The sequence below is a fragment of the Taudactylus pleione genome, unplaced genomic scaffold (genome assembly GCF_031769625.1).
Source record: "Taudactylus pleione unplaced genomic scaffold, aTauple2 ptg000987l, whole genome shotgun sequence".
NCBI lineage: Eukaryota > Metazoa > Chordata > Amphibia > Anura > Myobatrachidae > Taudactylus > Taudactylus pleione.
In genome coordinates this window covers 2,193,434-2,214,078 of record NW_028285388.1, presented here as the reverse complement: position 1 = coordinate 2,214,078, position 20,645 = coordinate 2,193,434, and the positions used below count along the sequence as shown (strand labels likewise).

At 52.8% G+C, this 20,645-nt stretch overlaps 1 protein-coding gene across 2 annotated transcripts in view; it reads right to left on the bottom strand.

The window, feature by feature from the left end:
• Positions 1 to 407: 407 nt before the first annotated feature.
• VIPAS39 (VPS33B interacting protein, apical-basolateral polarity regulator, spe-39 homolog) overlaps positions 408 to 20,645 on the bottom strand; it is a 35,693-nt gene continuing 15,455 nt past the window's right edge. For both annotated transcript variants that reach the window (XM_088460828.1, XM_088460829.1), the window contains exons 4-20: positions 18,037 to 18,186; positions 17,843 to 17,881; positions 17,687 to 17,751; positions 16,342 to 16,398; positions 16,056 to 16,148; positions 15,601 to 15,634; positions 15,185 to 15,287; positions 7,051 to 7,078; positions 6,892 to 6,968; positions 5,244 to 5,319; positions 4,916 to 5,047; positions 4,792 to 4,833; positions 4,623 to 4,712; positions 3,959 to 4,045; positions 3,781 to 3,870; positions 1,992 to 2,096; positions 408 to 507 (exon numbers count right to left, since the gene is read on the bottom strand). In XM_088460828.1, the coding sequence (XP_088316954.1) occupies positions 487 to 507; positions 1,992 to 2,096; positions 3,781 to 3,870; positions 3,959 to 4,045; positions 4,623 to 4,712; positions 4,792 to 4,833; positions 4,916 to 5,047; positions 5,244 to 5,319; positions 6,892 to 6,968; positions 7,051 to 7,078; positions 15,185 to 15,287; positions 15,601 to 15,634; positions 16,056 to 16,148; positions 16,342 to 16,398; positions 17,687 to 17,751; positions 17,843 to 17,881; positions 18,037 to 18,186 (1,289 nt within the window). In that variant the 3' untranslated portion in view covers positions 408 to 486. The remainder of the gene's footprint in view (positions 508 to 1,991; positions 2,097 to 3,780; positions 3,871 to 3,958; positions 4,046 to 4,622; positions 4,713 to 4,791; positions 4,834 to 4,915; positions 5,048 to 5,243; positions 5,320 to 6,891; positions 6,969 to 7,050; positions 7,079 to 15,184; positions 15,288 to 15,600; positions 15,635 to 16,055; positions 16,149 to 16,341; positions 16,399 to 17,686; positions 17,752 to 17,842; positions 17,882 to 18,036; positions 18,187 to 20,645) is intronic.

Genomic DNA, 20,645 nt, shown 5'->3' with positions numbered 1-20,645 from the left:
CCCAGCTCACCGATCCTCAAGAGTGTGTAAGCTCCCAGTCCAGTTTCTACCCATCTTCCCATGAGTGTAAGCTCTCCAGGCCAGTGTCTGCCCACCTCCTTATGAGAGCCAGGGTCTAATGGTCACAGCATAAGTGTGAGCTCCCAAGGACAGGATTTCCCCATCATACCCCTACACTGTAAGCTCCTCGGGCCAGGGCTGGCCTCCCTCTATAGTTAGCACCATTCTATTTACAGATTTGAGTTCCACTGTGTAACGGGTGATATTATTCCTTGGGAATTCTGCAGCTACAATCCAAAGTGCAGTAGACCCCCCCCCCATATGTATTATAATACCCCAGTATCACAGCATGAGAGGAGCCGCACCTTGTGGGGAGCTCGCAGACAGCACACGTACACTTATTGTATAAAGCAGACAATGTTTATTTAGGGAAAGATTTATTAGCAGTCGTTGTGTGTGGTCGGGGGTCCTCTTCCCTCGTCACATTCAGTTCTTCCAGCGAATTTGCTGCAAACAGAAAAATAAAGAGATGAGACGCACGGCTAGAAAAGCATTTCGTGTAGTCTAGTGCGAGAGGCTGCGCTTGACCCAGATTCAGGGAAGATCACTAATGACCAAGCTGGTCATGGTCTACCCACAATGCACCACTGGTGTAACTCACCACGGGGCAGCGGATGTAACCGGGGTATCCTGGATCACTGTGCATTCCGTTATCAGGACAGGAAAGGGGCATATACAGAAGTCAGGTTATATATAAAATGTAAACTCAGCATGGGTTGTACTGTGCACCGCAGCATACTCAATGCATGGCGCCAGCACCGCGTTATACATGAAGATCGCGCTATTTGCACAGGGGCAGAATTTAGCACCAGCTGCTGGTTGGAGTCTGGCGGAACAACCGCGATCACTGCACGGTATGAGCAGGCGCCCCCGGGTAGAAGCAAGATGACTGAAAATAGCATTCACTCCCTGCAAAAGGACTTTATACTTACACCAGATTCACGTAGCTGAAAATTTATTCTGTAATTTTAATGAGATGCACTTTGCTCAATATATTACAAAGCTCCATGCACACAACAATGCTCCATGTAATACAGACAGTCCCGGAGTCCCATCACTCTTAGGACACGTGTAATACAGACAGTCCTGGAGTACCAACACTCTAAGGACACGTGTAATACAGACAATATTGGTGCCCCTCACTCTCAGGACACGTGTAATACAGACAATATTGGTGCCCCTCACTCTCAGGACACATGTAATACAGACAATATTGGTGCCCCTCACTCTCAGGACACATGTAATACAAACAGTCCCAGTGTCCCCTCACTCTCAGGACACATGTAATACAGACAGTCCCAGTGTCCCCTCACTCTCAGGACACGTGTAATACAGACAGCCCCGGTGTCCACTCACTCTCAGGACACATGTAATACAGACAGTCCTGGTGTCCACTCACTCTCAGGACACATGTAATACAGACACAGTCCCAGTGTCCCCTCACTCTCAGGACACATGTAATACAGACACAGTCCCAGTGTCCGCTCACTCTCAGGACACGTAATACAGACAGTCCCAGTATTTCCTCTCAGGACACATGTAATACAGACAGTCCCGGTGTCCGCTCACTCTCAGGACACATAATACAGACAAGTCCTGGTGTCCCCTCTTTTTCAGGACACGTGTGACACAGACAGTCCTAGTGTCCCCTCTCAGGACACGTGGATGTGACAGTTACATCTCTGCCGTCTGCGCCTCTTCAGATTTTATGCACTTCCCATACTCCTAGGTGCAGCGATCCCTCCCAATAAGAAGGGTAAGCAGCATGTTTATGTGCGCTGGATGGATATACGGGGACAGGGACTCCCTGTGTGATGTATTAGCGAGCTCTGCTGCTTCTACCCGTTGGTACACATGTAGATGACAGCTATGTAAGGAGATATGTGTATATACACTTGGGCATAGACAATAACTCCGGGTCTGGTGCTCACCGTGTTGCTGAGAATAGAGTCTATCTTCTCCTCCTCTGGGGACCCCCGATCCACTTTACAGCGATAAACCATCAGCTGCTGTCGGTCCTTCAGGTCTCTGTAGGTCTGTTAGGGAGAAAGGGTGAGAAGCTGCTGCAAAGACTGATTCCTATATTTACCTTACCAGATCTATGGGAATTAGGGCCATCACTGAGGTATACTCTATCTGCAGAGGGCACACCCAAAGTATTGTGAGGGGTAGGGGTGCAGGGGCTATAACGGCTTCACACGGAGATAGAACGGCAGTGTCGGGGGATCTAGAATGATCAATACCCTCACTGGGCACCGGCGGAATTGCCTTCAGTCCTCAGACTGGGTGTTGCCTTCACACTGTCATTTAAACATTTGCATTTAAATTACAGAGGACCATGTTTGTTGTCTGTGCATTCCATACTGAGCAACCTGGCGGCACTTCAAATAATCCTCGAATAGGACTATAGTCTGTGCTCTGTATCATCAGTATGGGAACAGTGTACACTACAAAGCACAACTATTTACACGTCATATACATACACAGTTATATGCCCAGAGCAAACTTCACCATCACATTTCAGCACATTTTATTGGAGAAATTATATATATTTGCAGAGTTAAGTTGATTTATTAATACTTTTATTTTAAAGCCTCAAAACTTGAGTGACAAGAAGGGGATTACCCTGATCTGTCATTTTTAGGGGTACCTACTCAGGAGACCCTCTCTCATCAGTGGCACCTTCCATATAGTTTCTTATATATTGCTATGTGGGAAGTAAGCGTTTATGTTATTGCAATGCTATATTGTCAGCCGGAGTATGGTTATGTAAGGTCACACTTATTACACAGTATTTAGTACATCCCTTCCCAGGGAGCGGCCGCTGGCAGTATGTACTATGTAAATTAGGGGTCGGCTGCCTAAAACCAGAAGCCTCAGACACATCTCAGCCATGTATTGTGGAAAAGACGCTGGCGGGTTAATTCCGGGACTCAGGGGCAGGTTCAGTGAACCGCTGGGGTGGATGTCCCATGGGTACTGCACTGTGTCCTGTCATTTGTACACTGAAATAAGTATTTTGCTGCCCTTTTCCCCTTCTCTGGAGCTGCAAACTAAAATCCGCATTAACTCCCATTGAGACCCACATTAACTTAACACACTTTTCTAAATGAATAGGAAAAAGTCACGGCCGTGGGGTTTTTAACCCGTGTTAAGTAAAGTTTGGCCATCTCACGGCTAATTGAATCTGCCCCTTAATATCATCTTCCAGAATAGCGCCCCCAATGTTCCATCATACATCACATGGAAGAGGATGTAAGAAAACCTCTGCGCTAGAAGAGGGAAGATGGGGCAGTTCCTAAAGTGAGAATAGAGACTCCGAGGGAGGAATTTACTATGCTGCGCTTTAAAAAGTCGACACAACTTCGGCTGTTTTGGCCACTGGATTTAGAGGAGCAATAACACTAAATACTGGCCAAGCTTGGCTTTGTATTTCATATTATTGCTCCTTTAAATCCAGCGGCTGAAACCTCCAAAAACGTGTCAGCTTTGAAAATCTCCACATAGTAAATCTGTCTCTAATTGGCTACAAGAAGTGTTCTGGCAGTGGAGGTGTTACCGAGTACTGACTGGCACGGTGCCCGAACGTGGCACATATGGCGCATTCCCTGCCTTTCCATTTGTTCCATAAATATTAAGTGTGTGAATATGTGCAGAAGTGCAATGTTTAAGTTCGTACCCTGCGGTACATTGTATAACATTATTTATGTGCGCACTTACATCTATTACCACATCGTGACACTTGTACTTTGTCCCGAGGGATATTCTGCTTTCCGCATCTTCCACCAACCGGACGTAATCCTGTAGGATCTGGACGGAGAGAGGATCAGGCATTAAAGCTAGTGGGCATTTATTTAGAGGCCATTTAATCAACATGTATTCCCACAGTCCAGCTCACCTGTGTGGGGGCCGCGTTCTTGTGCAGAATTTCCACCACGCGGTGGAAGCCGACAGGTGCCCTTTTCTTGGTGTACCCCAGCCAGTTCTGCGGAGATGGACAAATCACTTTCTGGAAATCACGGAGACTCCTCAAACCACCCCCCACCACCACTACTACAGAGACCAGACAATTCACAGCCCTACACATGCAGCGTATCTGACAACCGCATTATTCCAGACAGGTCACAAGCTGTGGTGTATGAGGCCTAACAACACAGGTGACGCTGCTCAACGTGTGTTTCGGACAGTGGGGGATCGGTGGATTACGTGGTTGGATAACTAGGAGCACAGTCAAACAGATTATCGCTAAGTAAGATGGCAGAATATGCTGGAGCGCAGCCAGTCTGTACGTGACCATTAGTGTGCGCAGTTGCTAGTGGCCATACGAGTTGTGTGCCTGCAACGTCAACAAGCTTTATTGCTCTACTTCTTCTCGCTGACAAATGGCGACATTCCCTCTAATCTACAATCCTGAGGATGCTCCCTGACTGCATGTCCCACACACAAACCGCATAACCTCATCCCGCAGAGCCATCTCTCCCCATGTACCCTGCGCTATCACAGCGCATAGTACTTCCTATTCCTACTGAAGGTTCTGTCAGGGTACAGAGATGGCATCAGACCTTGGTGGTAAAGAGTGCGTCCACATCATTCCAAGCTCGGAGCTTTGCCCGCGCTGCCAGGGCTGTGAGTATATAGAGCTTCTCTGGGATCTGTGATGGAGACACGGCATACACTTACATTAACATCTCACACGGTACACACAGACACACACACTCACACTGGTCTCACCTTGAAGGTTCTGCGGAGGTTGGCCGGGCTGCTGAATGTGCCCTGGGGGGAGAGAGTGAGACAGTTCTGACAAATAAGCCAAAGTGAAGAACAGATGACAGACAGACAGGCAGCGCTCGCTCACTTCGCTTTCCGTATAATGGTAAATACAGGCGTAGAACAGAGTGGTGACCAGCGGCATGAAGAGCAGAGACGCTTTCCGGGGGTGTTTGCGGAACTGTTCTTGTCCAGAAGCCTCCAAGCGCTTATCACTGGCCTATAATGGATCCGACAGAACGCATGAACTGGCTGCTGTACACAGCTCTACATTCACATGTGATCAATAGAGAGGCCAGATACACGCGGCACATCATACATCAGGCACATATATGTACACAGTATATCTACATGGCGTGGAGGCCACGGCACACAGAAGCCCAGGGACAACAAGTGTCAGATTGGCCAGTTCTAACCTCGATGATGATCTGTCTCTCCAGTAGCGTGTAGTGGTCCTGTACAAGCGATGCGTCTTCTGGGGAGAAAGGGAGGCTGGGAGGAGAAGGGGGGAAGAGCAATGAGTTAGGGGACAGTCCCATCAGTAGCGCACACTGATATTACTATTGTCTTTGCAATACCGCAGTTCTTTGCCATTGAGTTCTATATGTCCAGTGTCACATAGCATGTCCTTAGTACACAAAAATGGTCAAGAGTTTTTTTGTTTAAAGGGCAAAACATCAGTCACCTGCCCCAAGTCTCAGCGTCACCATTACACAACCGGCATTTAGGGACAGATTTATCCCAATCCGCATTTTTAATGCGGATGTTATAAGTCATTTTCTCCTAAATTCATAACCGGAAAATGCGAATTCTCACGCTAATTTAACACGTTTCCCTCCGATAAGAGCCCGACCCGGCGAAGTGCTGGAAGGACAGCGATAACTTCAGCTATCACTCAGCTTCTTGGTTCGGGTCCTCTGCGGCTAATGAGCAGGTGCGGTCGTCGCATTCATCATCGGGAAACGAGAGTAATCCAGAGGGCTACTATAAGGCAAATATTTGCGTTATAGTAGCCCATAGGCTGACGAAACTTGGCAAATCTGACAGCATGGCAGTTCCCATAGAAACCTATGGGGGCTGCTCTGTGGTCAGACATGGAAGGACTGCAGCAGATATCGGGGATCTCTACCGCAGTCTCATCACGTTAAATCCTGGGTGGCATTAATATTCACAGGTACCTCCCGAAACTTGTGTTTTTGGGGGAGATATCTCTCATATATTCTTTCATAAATAGGCCCCTTAGTCACTGCACCAATCCCACCGTTAGCTGATCATGGGTCTTTATGCATATCTGGATAACTGGCTAAGGATATAAAACCGGGTCTTTACAGTCAACATATTGCTCAAATCTAATAAAAGACAATAAGGATGTCAAAGAAAATGTTCTGCCTGGTAACACAATTCATGGGTGCATAGGTGTCTGTGGCCAATCCACGCTGAGAGTGCATATTCTGCCCAGCCGACACCTGCTACTATGGTACTGGAAGGGAATATGGATGGGCCCCGCATCACCTCCCAGCTGGACGAATCTTTGCCCCTCTCCTGGTCCTGCCCAATCAGGAGAGAACATACAGAAACAGGAGCTCCTCACCCGGCTGGAAGGAGTAGGGGGCACTGCATGGAAATTATCTGGAACCAATTTAATCCATACAGTTGCAGAGGGAGAGGGAGGCCAGCTGGAGGAAGAGAGGAAAATCCCTCTGTAAGAGCAGACCACACGGTCTTCCCCTGCCACGCTCCGGAGGTAAGGGAGAATCTGACCAACATATGGCGCTACAAAGAAAGTGAAGACACTGGATTCACTAGTGGCTCTGGCTTCCTTATCAAACACAGGACAAGTTAGCTGGAAGGAGGAAGAGCTTTGGAAGGGATAGAGGGAGGGGCTTAAGACGATATAGGAGGGATTTAGGAAGATATAGGAGGAGGGGCCTAAGAAGATATAGGAAGGGCCTTTTAAATTTTTGTTTGCCTCTTTCTAGATCAACATACCTGGGCAATTGTCTCTGTACATCAGAGCGGTCAGAGTGTGTCACTCACTATCAGAGCTTTACCAGAGTCACTGACCTGAAACACTTATTCTTCAGGAAGTCTCTCTGCTCCTCTGCGCTCGAAATATTGAGGTGTTCTCTGTATTTACACAGCTGAGGAAATATATCCATAGGCCGTTTCATTAGGAGGCACTGAACACAAACGCAGGTAACCCCACCACACAAGGATACTCACAGCTAGCTCTTCGGTCCACTCCAGAAACCTGAAAGATTGCAAGTCCATCAGCAACCAGGGGTCAGAGAACATTACACAGAGGGGCCATTCTCATACTGAACGCACATTACTAATCTCTCCCACCAGAATCACTCATCTCCCCCCAACACCACCTGTACCCCCACTGTACACATTACTCTATGCTCTCCTCCTGTACCTCTCACTGAATGGAGTACTCCATGCTCTCCTCCTGTAACCCCCACTGCACACAGTACTCCATGCTCTCCTCCTGTACCCCCACTGCACACATTACTCCATGCTCTCCTCCTGTACCCTCCACTGCACGGAGTACTCCATGCTCTCCGCCTGTACCCTACACTGCATGGAGTACTCCATGCTCTCCGCCTGTACCCTCCACTGCACACATTACTCCATGCTCTCCTCCTGTACCCCCCACTGTACAGAGTACTTCATGCTCTCCTTCTGTACCCCCCACTGCACAGAGTATTTCATGCTCTCCTCCTGTACCCCCCAACTGCACACATTACTCCATGCTCTCCTCCTGTACCTCTCACTACATGGAGTACTCCATGCTCTCCTCCTGTACCCCCACTGCAAGGAGTACTCCATGCTCTCCTCCTGTACACCCCACTGCACACAGTGCTCCATGCTCTCCTCCTGTACCCCCCACTGCACACAGTACTCCATAATCTCCTCCTGTACCCTCCATTGCACACAGTACTCCATGCACTCCTCCTGTACCTCTCACTGCATGGAGAACTCCATGCTCTCCTCCTGTACCCCCACTGCAAGGAGAACTCCATACTCTCCTCCTGTACCCTCACTGCAAGGAGTACTCCATACTCTCCTCCTGTACCCCCACTGCAAGGAGAACTCCATGCTCTCCTCCTGTACCCCCCACTGCACAGAGTACTCCATGCTCTCCTCCTGTACCCCCCACTGCACACAGTACTCCATGCTCTCCGCCTGTACACTCCACTGCACGGAGTACTCCATGCTCTCCTCCTGTACCCCCCACTGCACACAGTGCTCTCCTCCTGTAACCCCCACTGCACACAGTACTCCATGCTCTCCGCCTGTACCCTCCACTGCACGGAGTACTCCATGCTCTCCTCCTGTACCCCCACTGCACACAGATCTCCATGCTCTCCTCCTGTACCCCACACTGCACACAGTACTCCATGCTCTCCTCCTGTACCCCCACTGCACATATTACTCCATATTCTCCTCCTGTACCCCCACTGCAAGCAGTACTCTATGCTCTCCTCCTGTACCCCCCACTGCACAGAGTACTCCATGCTCTCCTCCTGTACCCCCCACTGCACACAGTACTCCATGCTCTCCGCCTGTACCTCTCACTGCACGGAGTACTCCATGCTCTCCGCCTGTACCCTCCACTGCACGGAGTACTCTATGCTCTCCGCCTGTACACCCCACTGCACGGAGTACTCCATGCTCACCGCCTGTACCCCCACTGCACACAGTACTCCATGCTCTCCTCCTGTACCCCCACTGCACACATTACTCCATGCTCTCCTCCTGTACCTCTCACTGCATGGAGTACTCCATGCTCTCCTCCTGTACCCCCACTGCATGGAGTACTCCATGCTCTCCTCCTGTACCCCCACTGCAAGGTGTACTCCATGCTCTCTTCCTGTACCCCCCACTGCACAGAGTACTCCATGCTCTCCTCTTGTACCCCCCACTGCACACAGTACTCCATGCTCTCCGCCTGTTCCTCTCACTGCACGGAGTACTCCATGCTCTCCGCCTGTACCCTCCACTGCACAGAGTACTCCATGCTCTCCTCCTGTACCCCCCACTGCACACAGTACTCCATGCTCTCCGCCTGTACCCTCCACTGCACAGAGTACTCCATGCTCTCCTCCTGTACCCCCCACTGCACACAGTACTCCATGCTCTCCGCCTGTACCCTCCACTGCACGGAGTACTCTATGCTCTCCTCCTGTACCCCCACTGCAAGGAGTACTCCATGCTCACCGCCTGTACCCCCACTGCACACAGTACTCCATGCTCTCCTCCTGTACCCCCACTGCACACAGTACTCCATGCTCTCCTCCTGTACCCGCACTGCACACAGTACTCCATGCTCTCCTCCTGTACCCCCACTGCAAGGAGTACTCCATGCTCTCCTCCTGTACCCCCACTGCAAGGAGTACTCCATGCTCTCCTCCTGTACCCCCCACTGCACTCAGTACTCCATGCTCTCCGCCTGTACCCTCCACTGCACGGAGTACTCCATGCTCTCCTCCTGTACCATCCACTGCACGGAGTACTCCATGCTCTCCTCCTGTACCCCCACTGCACACATTACTCCATGCTCTCCTCCTGTACCTCTCACTGCATGGAGTACTCCATGCTCTCCTCCTGTACCCCCACTGCACAGAGTACTCCACGCTCTCCTCCTGTACCCCCCACTGCACGGAGTACTCCATGCTCTCCGACGGTACCCTCCACTGCACGGAGTACTCCATGATCTCCGCCTGTACACTCCACTGCACGGAGTACTCCATGCTCTCCTCCTGTACCCCCCACTGCACACAGTGCTCCATGCTCTCCTCCTGTACCCCCCCACTGCACACAGCACTCCATGCTCTCCTCCTGTACCCCCCACTGCACACAGTACTCCATGCTCTCCTCCTGTACCCCCCACTGCACGGAGTACTCCACGCTCTCCTCCTGTACCCCCACTGCACACAGTACTCCACGATCTCCTCCTGTACCCCCCACTGCACAGAGTACTCCATGCTCTCCTCCTGTACCCCCACTGCACGGAGTACTCCATGCTCTCCTCCTGTACCCCCACTGCAAGGAGTACTCCATGCTCTCCTCCTGTACCCCCACTGCAAGGAGTACTCCATGCTCTCCTCCTGTACCTCCGCTGCCCACATTACTCCATGCTCTCCTCCTGTATCCAGACTGCAAGGAGTACTCCATGCTCTCCTCCTGTACCCCCCACTGCACTCAGTACTCCATGCTCTCCGCATGTACCCTCCACTGCACGGAGTACTCCATGCTCTCTGCCTGTACCCTCCACTGCACGGAGTACTCCATGCTCTCCGCCTGTACCATCCACTGCACGGAGTACTCCATGCTCTCCGCCTGTACCCCCACAGCACACATTACTCCATGCTCTCCTCCTGTACCTCTCACTGCATGGAGTACTCCATGCTCTCCTCCTGTACCCCCACTGCATGGAGTACTCCATGCTCTCCTCCTGTACCCCCACTGCAAGGTGTACTCCATGCTCTCTTCCTGTACCCCCCACTGCACAGAGTACTCCATGCTCTCCTCCTGTACCCCCCACTGCACACAGTACTCCATGCTCTCCGCCTGTTCCTCTCACTGCACGGAGTACTCCATGCTCTCCGCCTGTACCCTCCACTGCACAGAGTACTCCATGCTCTCCTCCTGTACCCCCCACTGCACACAGTACTCCATGCTCTCCGCCTGTTCCTCTCACTGCACGAAGTACTCCATGCTCTCCGCCTGTACCCTCCACTGCACAGAGTACTCTATGCTCTCCTCCTGTACCCCCACTGCAAGGAGTACTCCATGCTCACCGCCTGTACCCCCACTGCACACAGTACTCCATGCTCTCCTCCTGTACCCCCACTGCACACAGTACTCCATGCTCTCCTCCTGTACCCGCACTGCACACAGTACTCCATGCTCTCCTCCTGTACCCCCACTGCAAGGAGTACTCCATGCTCTCCTCCTGTACCCCCCACTGCACTCAGTACTCCATGCTCTCCGCCTGTACCCTCCACTGCACGGAGTACTCCATGCTCTCCTCCTGTACCATCCACTGCACGGAGTACTCCATGCTCTCCTCCTGTACCCCCACTGCACACATTACTCCATGCTCTCCTCCTGTACCTCTCACTGCATGGAGTACTCCATGCTCTCCTCCTGTACCCCCACTGCACAGAGTACTCCACGCTCTCCTCCTGTACCCCCCACTGCACGGAGTACTCCATGCTCTCCGACGGTACCCTCCACTGCACGGAGTACTCCATGATCTCCTCCTGTACCCCCCACTGCACACAGTGCTCCATGCTCTCCTCCTGTACCCCCCCACTGCACACAGCACTCCATGCTCTCCTCCTGTACCCCCCACTGCACACAGTACTCCATGCTCTCCTCCTGTACCCCCCACTGCACGGAGTACTCCACGCTCTCCTCCTGTACCCCCACTGCACACAGTACTCCACGATCTCCTCCTGTACCCCCCACTGCACAGAGTACTCCATGCTCTCCTCCTGTACCCCCACTGCAAGGAGTACTCCATGCTCTCCTCCTGTACCCCCCACTGCACTCAGTACTCCATGCTCTCCGCCTGTACCCTCCACTGCACGGAGTACTCCATGCTCTCCTCCTGTACCATCCACTGCACGGAGTACTCCATGCTCTCCTCCTGTACCCCCACTGCACACATTACTCCATGCTCTCCTCCTGTACCTCTCACTGCATGGAGTACTCCATGCTCTCCTCCTGTACCCCCACTGCACAGAGTACTCCACGCTCTCCTCCTGTACCCCCCACTGCACGGAGTACTCCATGCTCTCCGACGGTACCCTCCACTGCACGGAGTACTCCATGATCTCCTCCTGTACCCCCCACTGCACACAGTGCTCCATGCTCTCCTCCTGTACCCCCCCACTGCACACAGCACTCCATGCTCTCCTCCTGTACCCCCCACTGCACACAGTACTCCATGCTCTCCTCCTGTACCCCCCACTGCACGGAGTACTCCACGCTCTCCTCCTGTACCCCCACTGCACACAGTACTCCACGATCTCCTCCTGTACCCCCCACTGCACAGAGTACTCCATGCTCTCCTCCTGTACCCCCACTGCACGGAGTACTCCATGCTCTCCTCCTGTACCCCCACTGCAAGGAGTACTCCATGCTCTCCTCCTGTACCCCCACTGCAAGGAGTACTCCATTCTCTCCGCCTGTACACTCCACTGCACGGAGCACTCCATGCTCTCCTCCTGTACCCCCCACTGCCCACAGTACTCCACGCTCTCCTCCTGTACCCACCACTGCACACAGTACTCCATGCTCTCCGCCTGTACCCCCACTGCACACATTACTCCATGCTCCGCTCCTGTACCCCCACTGCAAGGAGTACTCCATGCTCTCCTCCTGTACCCCCACTGCAAGGTGTACTCCATGCTCTCTTCCTGTACCCCCCACTGCACAGAGTACTCCATGCTCTCCTCCTCTACCCCCCACTGCACACAGTACTCCATGCTCTCCGACTGTACCCTCCACTGCACGGAGTACTCCATGCTCTCCGCCTGTACACTCCACTGCACGGAGTACTCCATGCTCTCCTCCTGTACCCCCCACTGCACACAGTGCCCCATGCTCTCCTCCTGTACCCCCCACTGCACACAGTACTCCATGCTCTCCTCCTGTACCCCCCACTGCACAATGCACTCCATGCTCTCCTCCTGTACCCCCCACTGCACACAGTACTCCATGCTCTCCTCCTGTACCTCCCACTGCACACAGTACTCCATGCTCTCCTCCTGTACCTCTCACTGGACGGAGTACTCAATGCTCTCCTCCTGTACCCCCCACTGCACACAGTACTCCATGCTCTCCTCCTGTACCTCTCACTGCACGGAGTACTCCATGCTCTCCTCCTGTACCCCCACTGCAAGGAGTACTCCATGCTCTTCGCCTGTACCCCCACTGCAAGGAGTACTCCATGCTCTCCGCCTGTACCCCCACTGCAAGGAGTACTCCATGCTCTCCTCATGTACCCCCCACTGCACAGAGTACTCCATGCTTTCTTCCTGTACCTCCACTGCACACATTACTCCATGCTCTCCGCCTGCACCCCCCACTGCAAGGAGTACTCCATGCTCTCCTCCTGTACCCCCCACTGCACACAGTACTCCATCCTCTCCTCCTGTACCCCCCACTGCACGTAGTACTCCATGCTCTCCGCCTGTACCCCACACTGCACGGAGTACTCCAAGCTCTCCTCCTGTACCTCCACTGCACACATTACTCCATGCTCTCCGCCTGTACCTCCCACTGCACACAGTACTCCATGCTCTCCTCCTGTACCACCCACAGCACAGAGTACTCCATGCTCTCCTCCTGTACCCCCACTGCACACATTACTCCATGCTCTCCTCCTGTACCTCTCACTGCACGGAGTACTCCATGCTCTCCTCCTGTACCCCCACTGCAAGGAGTACTCCATGCTCTCCTCCTGTACCCCCCCCCACTGCACAGAGTACTCCATGCTCTCCTCCTGTACCCCCCACTGCACACAGTACTCCATGCTCTCCCCCTATACCCTCCACTGCACGGAGTACTCCATGCTCTCCGCCTGTACACTCCACTGCACGGAGTACTCCATGATCTCCTCCTGTACCCCCCACTGCACACAGTACTCCACACTCTCCTCCTGTACCCCCCACTGCACAGAGTACTCCATGCTCTCCGGCTGTCCCCCCACTGCACGGAGTACTCCATGATCTCCTCCTGTACCCCCCACTGCACGGAGTACTCCATGCTCTCCTCCTGTACCCCCACTGCAAGGAGTACTCCATGCTCTCCTCCTGTACCCCCCACTGCACGGAGTACTCCATGATCTCCTCCTGTACCCCCCACTGCACGGAGTACTCCATGCTCTCCTCCTGTACCCCCACTGCAAGGAGTACTCCATGCTCTCCTCCTGTACCCCCCACTGCACACAGTACTCCATGCTCTCCTCCTGTACCCCCCACTGCACACAGTACTCATGCTCTCCGCCTGTACCCTCCACTGCACGGAGTACTCTATGCTCTCCTCCTGTACCCCCCACTGCACACAGTACTCCATGCTCTCCGACTGTACCCTCCACTGCACGGAGTACTCCATGCTCTCCGCCTGTCCCCCCTCTGCACAGAGTACTTCATGCTCTCCGCCTGTACCCCCACTGCACGGAATACTGCATGCACTCCTCCTGTGCCCCCCGCTGCACGGAGTACTGCATGTTCTCCGTACGAAACATTCTACAATTGAATGCTATCCCTCACCACCCAGAATCCTGTTCCTCCATCCCTCACCACCCAGAATCCTGTTCTCTCCCTCCATCCCTAACCACCCAGAATCCTGTTCTCTCTCTCTATCCCTAACCACCCAGAATCCTGTTCTCTCCCTCCATCCCTAACCACCCAGAATCCTGTTCTCTCCCTCCACCCCTAACCACCCAGAATCCTGTTCTCTCCCTCCACCCCTAACCACCCAGAATCCTGTTCTCTCGCTCCATCCCTAACCACCCAGAATCCTGTTCTCTCTCTCCATCCCTAACCACCCAGAATCCTGTTCTCTCCATCCATCCCTAACCACCCAGAATCCTGTTCTCTCTCTCCATCCCTAACCAGCCAGAATCCTGTTCTCTCCCTCCATCCCTAACCACCCAGAATCCTGTTCTCTCTCTCTATCCCTAACCACCCAGAATCCTGTTCTCTCCCTCCACCCCTAACCACCCAGAATCCTGTTCTCTCCCTCCACCCCTAACCACCCAGAATCCTGTTCTCTCCCTCCACCCCTAACCACCCAGAATCCTGTTCTCTCGCTCCATCCCTAACCACCCAGAATCCTGTTCTCTCTCTCCATCCCTAACCACCCAGAATCCTGTTATCTCTCTTCATCCCTAACCACCCACAATCCTGTTCTCTCCATCCATCCCTAACCACCCAGAATCCTGTTCTCTCTCTCCATCCCTAACCAGCCAGAATCCTGTTCTCTCCCTCCATCCCTAACCAGCCAGAATCCTGTTCTCTCCCTCCATCCCTAACCACCCAGAATCCTGTTCTCTCCCTCCATCCCTAACCACCCAGAACCCTGTTCTCCCCCTCCATCCCTAACCACCCAGAATCCTGTTCTCTCCCTCCATCCCTAACCACCCAGAATCCTGTTCTCTCCCTCCATCCCTAACCACCCAGAATCCTGTTCTCTCCCTCCATCCCTAACCACCCAGAACCCTGTTCTCCCCCTCCATCCCTAACCACCCAGAATCCTGTTCTCTCCCTCCATCCCTAACCACCCAGAATCCTGTTCCCTCTCTTACTTCCCCAACTCTGCAGGATTGTTGCCTCACCTGAGCAGGTCCATTAGTAGCTGTTGTTCCATCGTCTCTGTCAGGAAATTAATAAAATGTCTTAAAGCAACTTGTCTGTGCTTCAGCTCTCGGAAGAGGATCTCTGTGGAGAAAAGAAATGGTATCATCACGCGGGACACGCTGCAAGCCTGGGTGTGTATAATATAAATTTATATATTATAATATATATATATATATATATATATACACACACACATATATATGTGTGATTGGACTTGTGCATACAGTAGGTGTAATTGAATTTAGCCACTGACCCTGGTGGTAACCACGGGAACAGGACATTAACTTAATGTGCAGAACAATCACAGTTGCTTTAAATAGGAAACAAATCTGTGGCAGGAAAACAAATGTTCTATCCCAGACACACAGGGGGGGGGGACCAGTCTCAGACTCACCTGAGTGCAAGGTCCTGTTCAGGAATATTAACACCTGCAAATAAAACATAACACAGTCCATGTATGAAGGAAGAGGCGGCGTGTGCCAGACAGAGGTCAGACCTACAGCCGTACAGAGTGTCGTATATAGGAATATACATAATACATAATAACTGGTGCTGTGATCTATAGCAGCCAATGAGATTTAATTGCTTTGTGTAAACTCTACCAGCCGAATGACAGTAGGGACCAGAGTGTTTGCCATGCCACAGCTACAGTGTGATTTAATACAGGTCACCAGTTATAGTGGGTTAAACAAGCAGCGTTTGGTGAATAGAATGAGGGATGTGAGTTAGTTACATAAAGCCATTTGGGGTACTGGAACAAAATAATGAATCAGTAGGAACGGCAGATTAAGCAGCACTGACCCCCCTCCATTCACTGACCCCTCAATACGGAGCCCCTGATACACTTACCGCTGTGATCACATTACCATCATGGAGTCTGACGGCTTCATCCAGCAGCTGCAGCTTATCCTTCAGTGAGCGGAACCTCTCCAGCGAGCAGATCTACTGGGAGAGAGACTTTGGTTACCAGTGATCACCGGAACGCAGGGGCAGCCTATGGGGCGATACCTCTGTGCAATTACACCCGGAGTATGGGAGCGGACTTGGCACTTATTGGTATGTCACAGCATTACATGCCAAGTGCCCAAAGGTTACACTCACTGTCCCATCCCAACTCTCCTGGGCACAAATATACCTTTCCCTTCTGCATCCGCCGCACACATTGCTCAGGGTTCCAGTCTCCACTGTAATCCTGTAATATAATCACAAGATTTAATTGTGCGCACACAACCCTTCAGGCAGTGTCTTTACCTGCTGTGTCTCCCATTTCCCTATCCCATGCTAGTGTCTCTCTCCTGCCTTCCTTCCACCCTACCCCAGTCCCATCATCCCCCCAGGCCAGTGTCTACTCCTCTTCCCCGCCATCTGTGTCTCCCCCTCCTTCCACCCGTCCCATCATCCCCCAGGCCAGTGTCTACTCCTCTTCCCAGCCTGCTGTATCTCCCCCTCCTCCCACCCTTCCCCAGTCTCATCATACCCAGGCCAGTGTCTACTCCTCTTCCCAGCCTGCTGTATCTCCCCCTCCTCCCACCCTTCCCCAGTCCCATCATCCCCCAGGCCAGTGTCTACTCCTCTTCCCAGCCTGCTGTATCTCCCCCTCCTCCCACCCTTCCCGTCCCATCATCCCCCAGGCCAGTGTCTACTCCTCTTCCCCGCCATCTGTGTCTCCCCCTCCTTCCACTCTTCCCCGTCCCATCATCCCCCAGGCCAGTGTCTACTCTTCTTCCCAGCCTGCTGTATCTCCCCCTCCTCCCACCCTTCCCCGTCCCATCATACCCCAGGCCAGTGTCTACTCCTCTTTCCCGCCATCTGTGTCTCCCCCTCCTCCCACCCTTCCCCAGTCCCATCATGCCCCAGGCCAGTGTCTACTCCTCTTCCACGCCTGCTGTGTCTCCCCCTCCTCCCACCCTTCCCCGGTCCCATCATACCCAGGCCAGTGTCTACTCCTCTTCCCAGCCTGCTGTATCTCCCCCTCCTCCCACCCTCCCCCAGTCCCATCATCCCCTAGGCCAGTGTCTACTCCTCTTCCCAGCCTGCTGTATCTCCCCCTCCTCCCACCCTTCCCCAGTCCCATCATACCCAGGCCAGTGTCTACTCCTCTTCCCAGCCTGCTGTATCTCCCCCTCCTCCCACCCTCCCCCAGTCCCATCATCCCCTAGGCCAGTGTCTACTCCTCTTCCCAGCCTGCTGTATCTCCCCCTCCTTCCACCCTTCCCCAGTCTCATCATACCCAGGCCAGTGTCTACTCCTCTTGCCAGCCTGCTGTATCTCCCCCTCCTCCCACCCTTCCCCAGTCCCATCATCCTATAGGCCCTTGTCTTTACTGCGTCCCTGTCTTAGGTGCCTCCGCTAATTGTGGCACCAGCTCCCCCACCGCCTTCTCCCTACCTAGGTCCCATCATTCCCCAGGTCAGTGCCTCTTTCTCTACTGAGTTTTATAGTCTTGTCCGGTGTCTGCTACGTTCCTTCCCACCCAGTACCTGATATTCAGACTTGGGTTTTCGCAGCTCCGGAGCAAAATGTTTAATGTTCGTATCTAGTAAAACTGAGGAGATTTAAGGAAAAAAAGAAAATAAAGATAAGCAACAACACAATTCTAAGCCTGCACCATGTAATGATCATCATTCTGATCTTACCATCTGAGAGAGACTGGAAGCTCCCCGGCCTGGACCTTCCTGTAACAGACAAATGACAGGGACAGAAACATGAATCAAATACAGGTGATCGGCAAAATTGAGACAAACATCCGTCGGGCCACCAGGAAGAGTACAGTAGCCACACAGGGATAAAGGACGGTTTGCTAAAGAAACTTCCATTGATGTTTACTAACCTTTAAATAAGTTACTGAGTAAGTGTGAAGACCCCTTGGGAAACAGATAGGAGGAACTGGAAGTGTCTGTCTGTGATTTTATAGGACCGAGGTTCCTTGACTCCGGCCCCAGGGAATTTGTTGAAGATTCTTTAATGGACCATGATATACCTAAGGGGAAAATTCACACACATACAAAAACCTGGTCAGCACATGCCATCAGGACCAGCCGTATATGTATACAGGGTAGAAGTGTATAGTCTTTATTCTATGGGGTTATACTCCAGGGCCTTCATTTTGGAAGATTCATTAATAAAGGGGCTCATTACAGCAACCACTTTGACCCATTCATCGCGTACCTTACACTATAGTAATGATGTGCGGCACTCCAAGCCTTTATATTCGGCCCCTAGCTCACTCCTGATTTATGCCCCATCAGTTCTTCTATCTGCTGTATGCCCCTTCAGCCTGATCTCATTCTTGTTCTTCATCGGCGGTCCCAGCTCTACTCAGATGAGAGCCAGGAAAGCAGGTGAAGCTGAGCAGGTCATAGAGATGATAAGACCGAGCTCGATGTTATCCTGTGCCCAGAGAAGCGAGATGTGATCTTCTCATCGTACAATGCAGGGAGGTCACACAGAGCCAGCAGCAGATCTACGGTTCAGAGGAGAAGGGACATGGAATCCGCACCACGTGATCTCCCTCCTTCCTCTATGATTCCGGCCAACTTCATGATAGAACGCTGGCCGGCTGGTAGATACACACCTCTGCAGTATTGCGCGTCTCAGCCTTACATCCAACTCTGGAAAGCCGGCCGAAGATCCGGTCACCCAGAAGTCACACTCAGTATATTTGTTGCAGCCTTTAAGGCTTACCTTACACTAATGGGGGTGGTAGATTTTTGTTGACATTCATCATGTTGACATGGTTGTAAACCTCCCCTCTCCCAGCCTAACCCTCCCCCTATTGTGTGACCCTAACACTCCCCTCCCACAGCCTAACCCCCCCTAGTGTCTGACCCTAACACTCCCCTCCCGCAGCCTAACCATCCCCCTAGTGTCTGACCCTAACACTCCCCTCCCGCAGCCTAACCCTCCCCCTAGTGTCTGACCCCAACACTCCCCTCCCACAGCCTAACCCTCCCCCTATTGTGTGACCCTAACACTCCCCTCCCACAGCCTAACCCCCCCCTAGTGTCTGACCCCAACACTCCCCTCCCGCAGCCTAACCCTCCCCCTAGTGTCTGACCCTAACACTCGTCTCCCGCAGCCTAACCTTAACCCTCCTCTGCTAGTACATGCAGAATGAGGCACATCAGGCTGTCAGTCACTGCACTAGACAGATAAAAGCTGCTCGCTGATATCATGCTGTGGATTGTACACTGCACCTGAATGTAACGCAAGTACAGAATTGCCAATTTTTTCAGAAAAGAAGACAGTATATTTGTGCATCTTGTTAAATAGGCTCTTCTCGTGCAGCTCATTGAGGATCAGAAGAATGATGTGTACAGGACACAGCCTCCTGGAGATCGGGTAATACTCTTACCGCTACAGGCTGTACCACCAGTGCATGAAACAAGCTGCCTGGCTAGTCCCAGAGATGGCTTCACAGAAAAAGATGCAATTTGTTGAAAATAAAGATGAAAAAAAAAATATATATATATATACACACACACACACACACACAAAAGAATGACAAGCACAGAGCCTGAATCCACCTTATTGTGGTAACTAAAAAGAAGTTCAGGTGTAAAACAGGAGGACGTTTGTCTTGGCCCTAGGTAATAATGTTATTGCTTTTGGGCCCAGAGAGGCCGGCTTTCTAGGCAAGGGCCATGAAGGGCATGATCTGCTGCCCAGAGCTAGTGCATAAGCAGTAATAGGCAGTTTAGCAGCCTCCTACACGGTCAGCTCAGAGCAGCGTGCCATCACCCTGTGCCAGCCCTGCCCCCTGAACCTGTGATGTCATGCCAAGGGGGCTGCCAATACTAGGAAGTAGAGCACTGCCCTCGGCTTAGCTGCATCGCCAGTAGCTGTAGGGTACCGTTGCAGGAGGAGGAGCTACTTTCCCTGTCCCTAGCACACTGCAACACACCAAGTGCCCAGCGACGGGCTCCTTCTCCTGCAGTCTGGGACTTTGTAATTATTCTCCCCCATTGTCGTGCTCCTCGCTGTCCCCACTCAGCACCAAGGGTGTACCAGGAGCTAGTTCTCCAGGCCCACCAGCATTAGGCGGCACACAGCCCTAGTCCTGCAGCCTGGCGGCGGAACTGTAGCTCTCATAGTGCTAGCCTCTAGATGCTAGCCTTGGTAGCTCAAAGCACTGCAGCCTGGGACTAGACCGTCACTTACAGCGGCTCCCCCTGCACACTCCCCCCGGAGCTGCGGCTCCCCCTGCACACTCCCCCCGGAGCAGCGGCTCCCCCTGCACACTCCCCCCGGAGCAGCGGCTCCCCCTGCACACTCCCCCCGGAGCAGCGGCTCCCCCTGCACACTCCCCCCGGAGCAGCGGCTCCCCCTGCACACTCCCCCCGGAGCAGCGGCTCCCCCTGCACACTCCCCCCGGTGCAGCGGCTCCCCCTGCACACTCCCCCCGGTGCAGCGGCTCCCCCTGCACACTCCCCCCGGTGC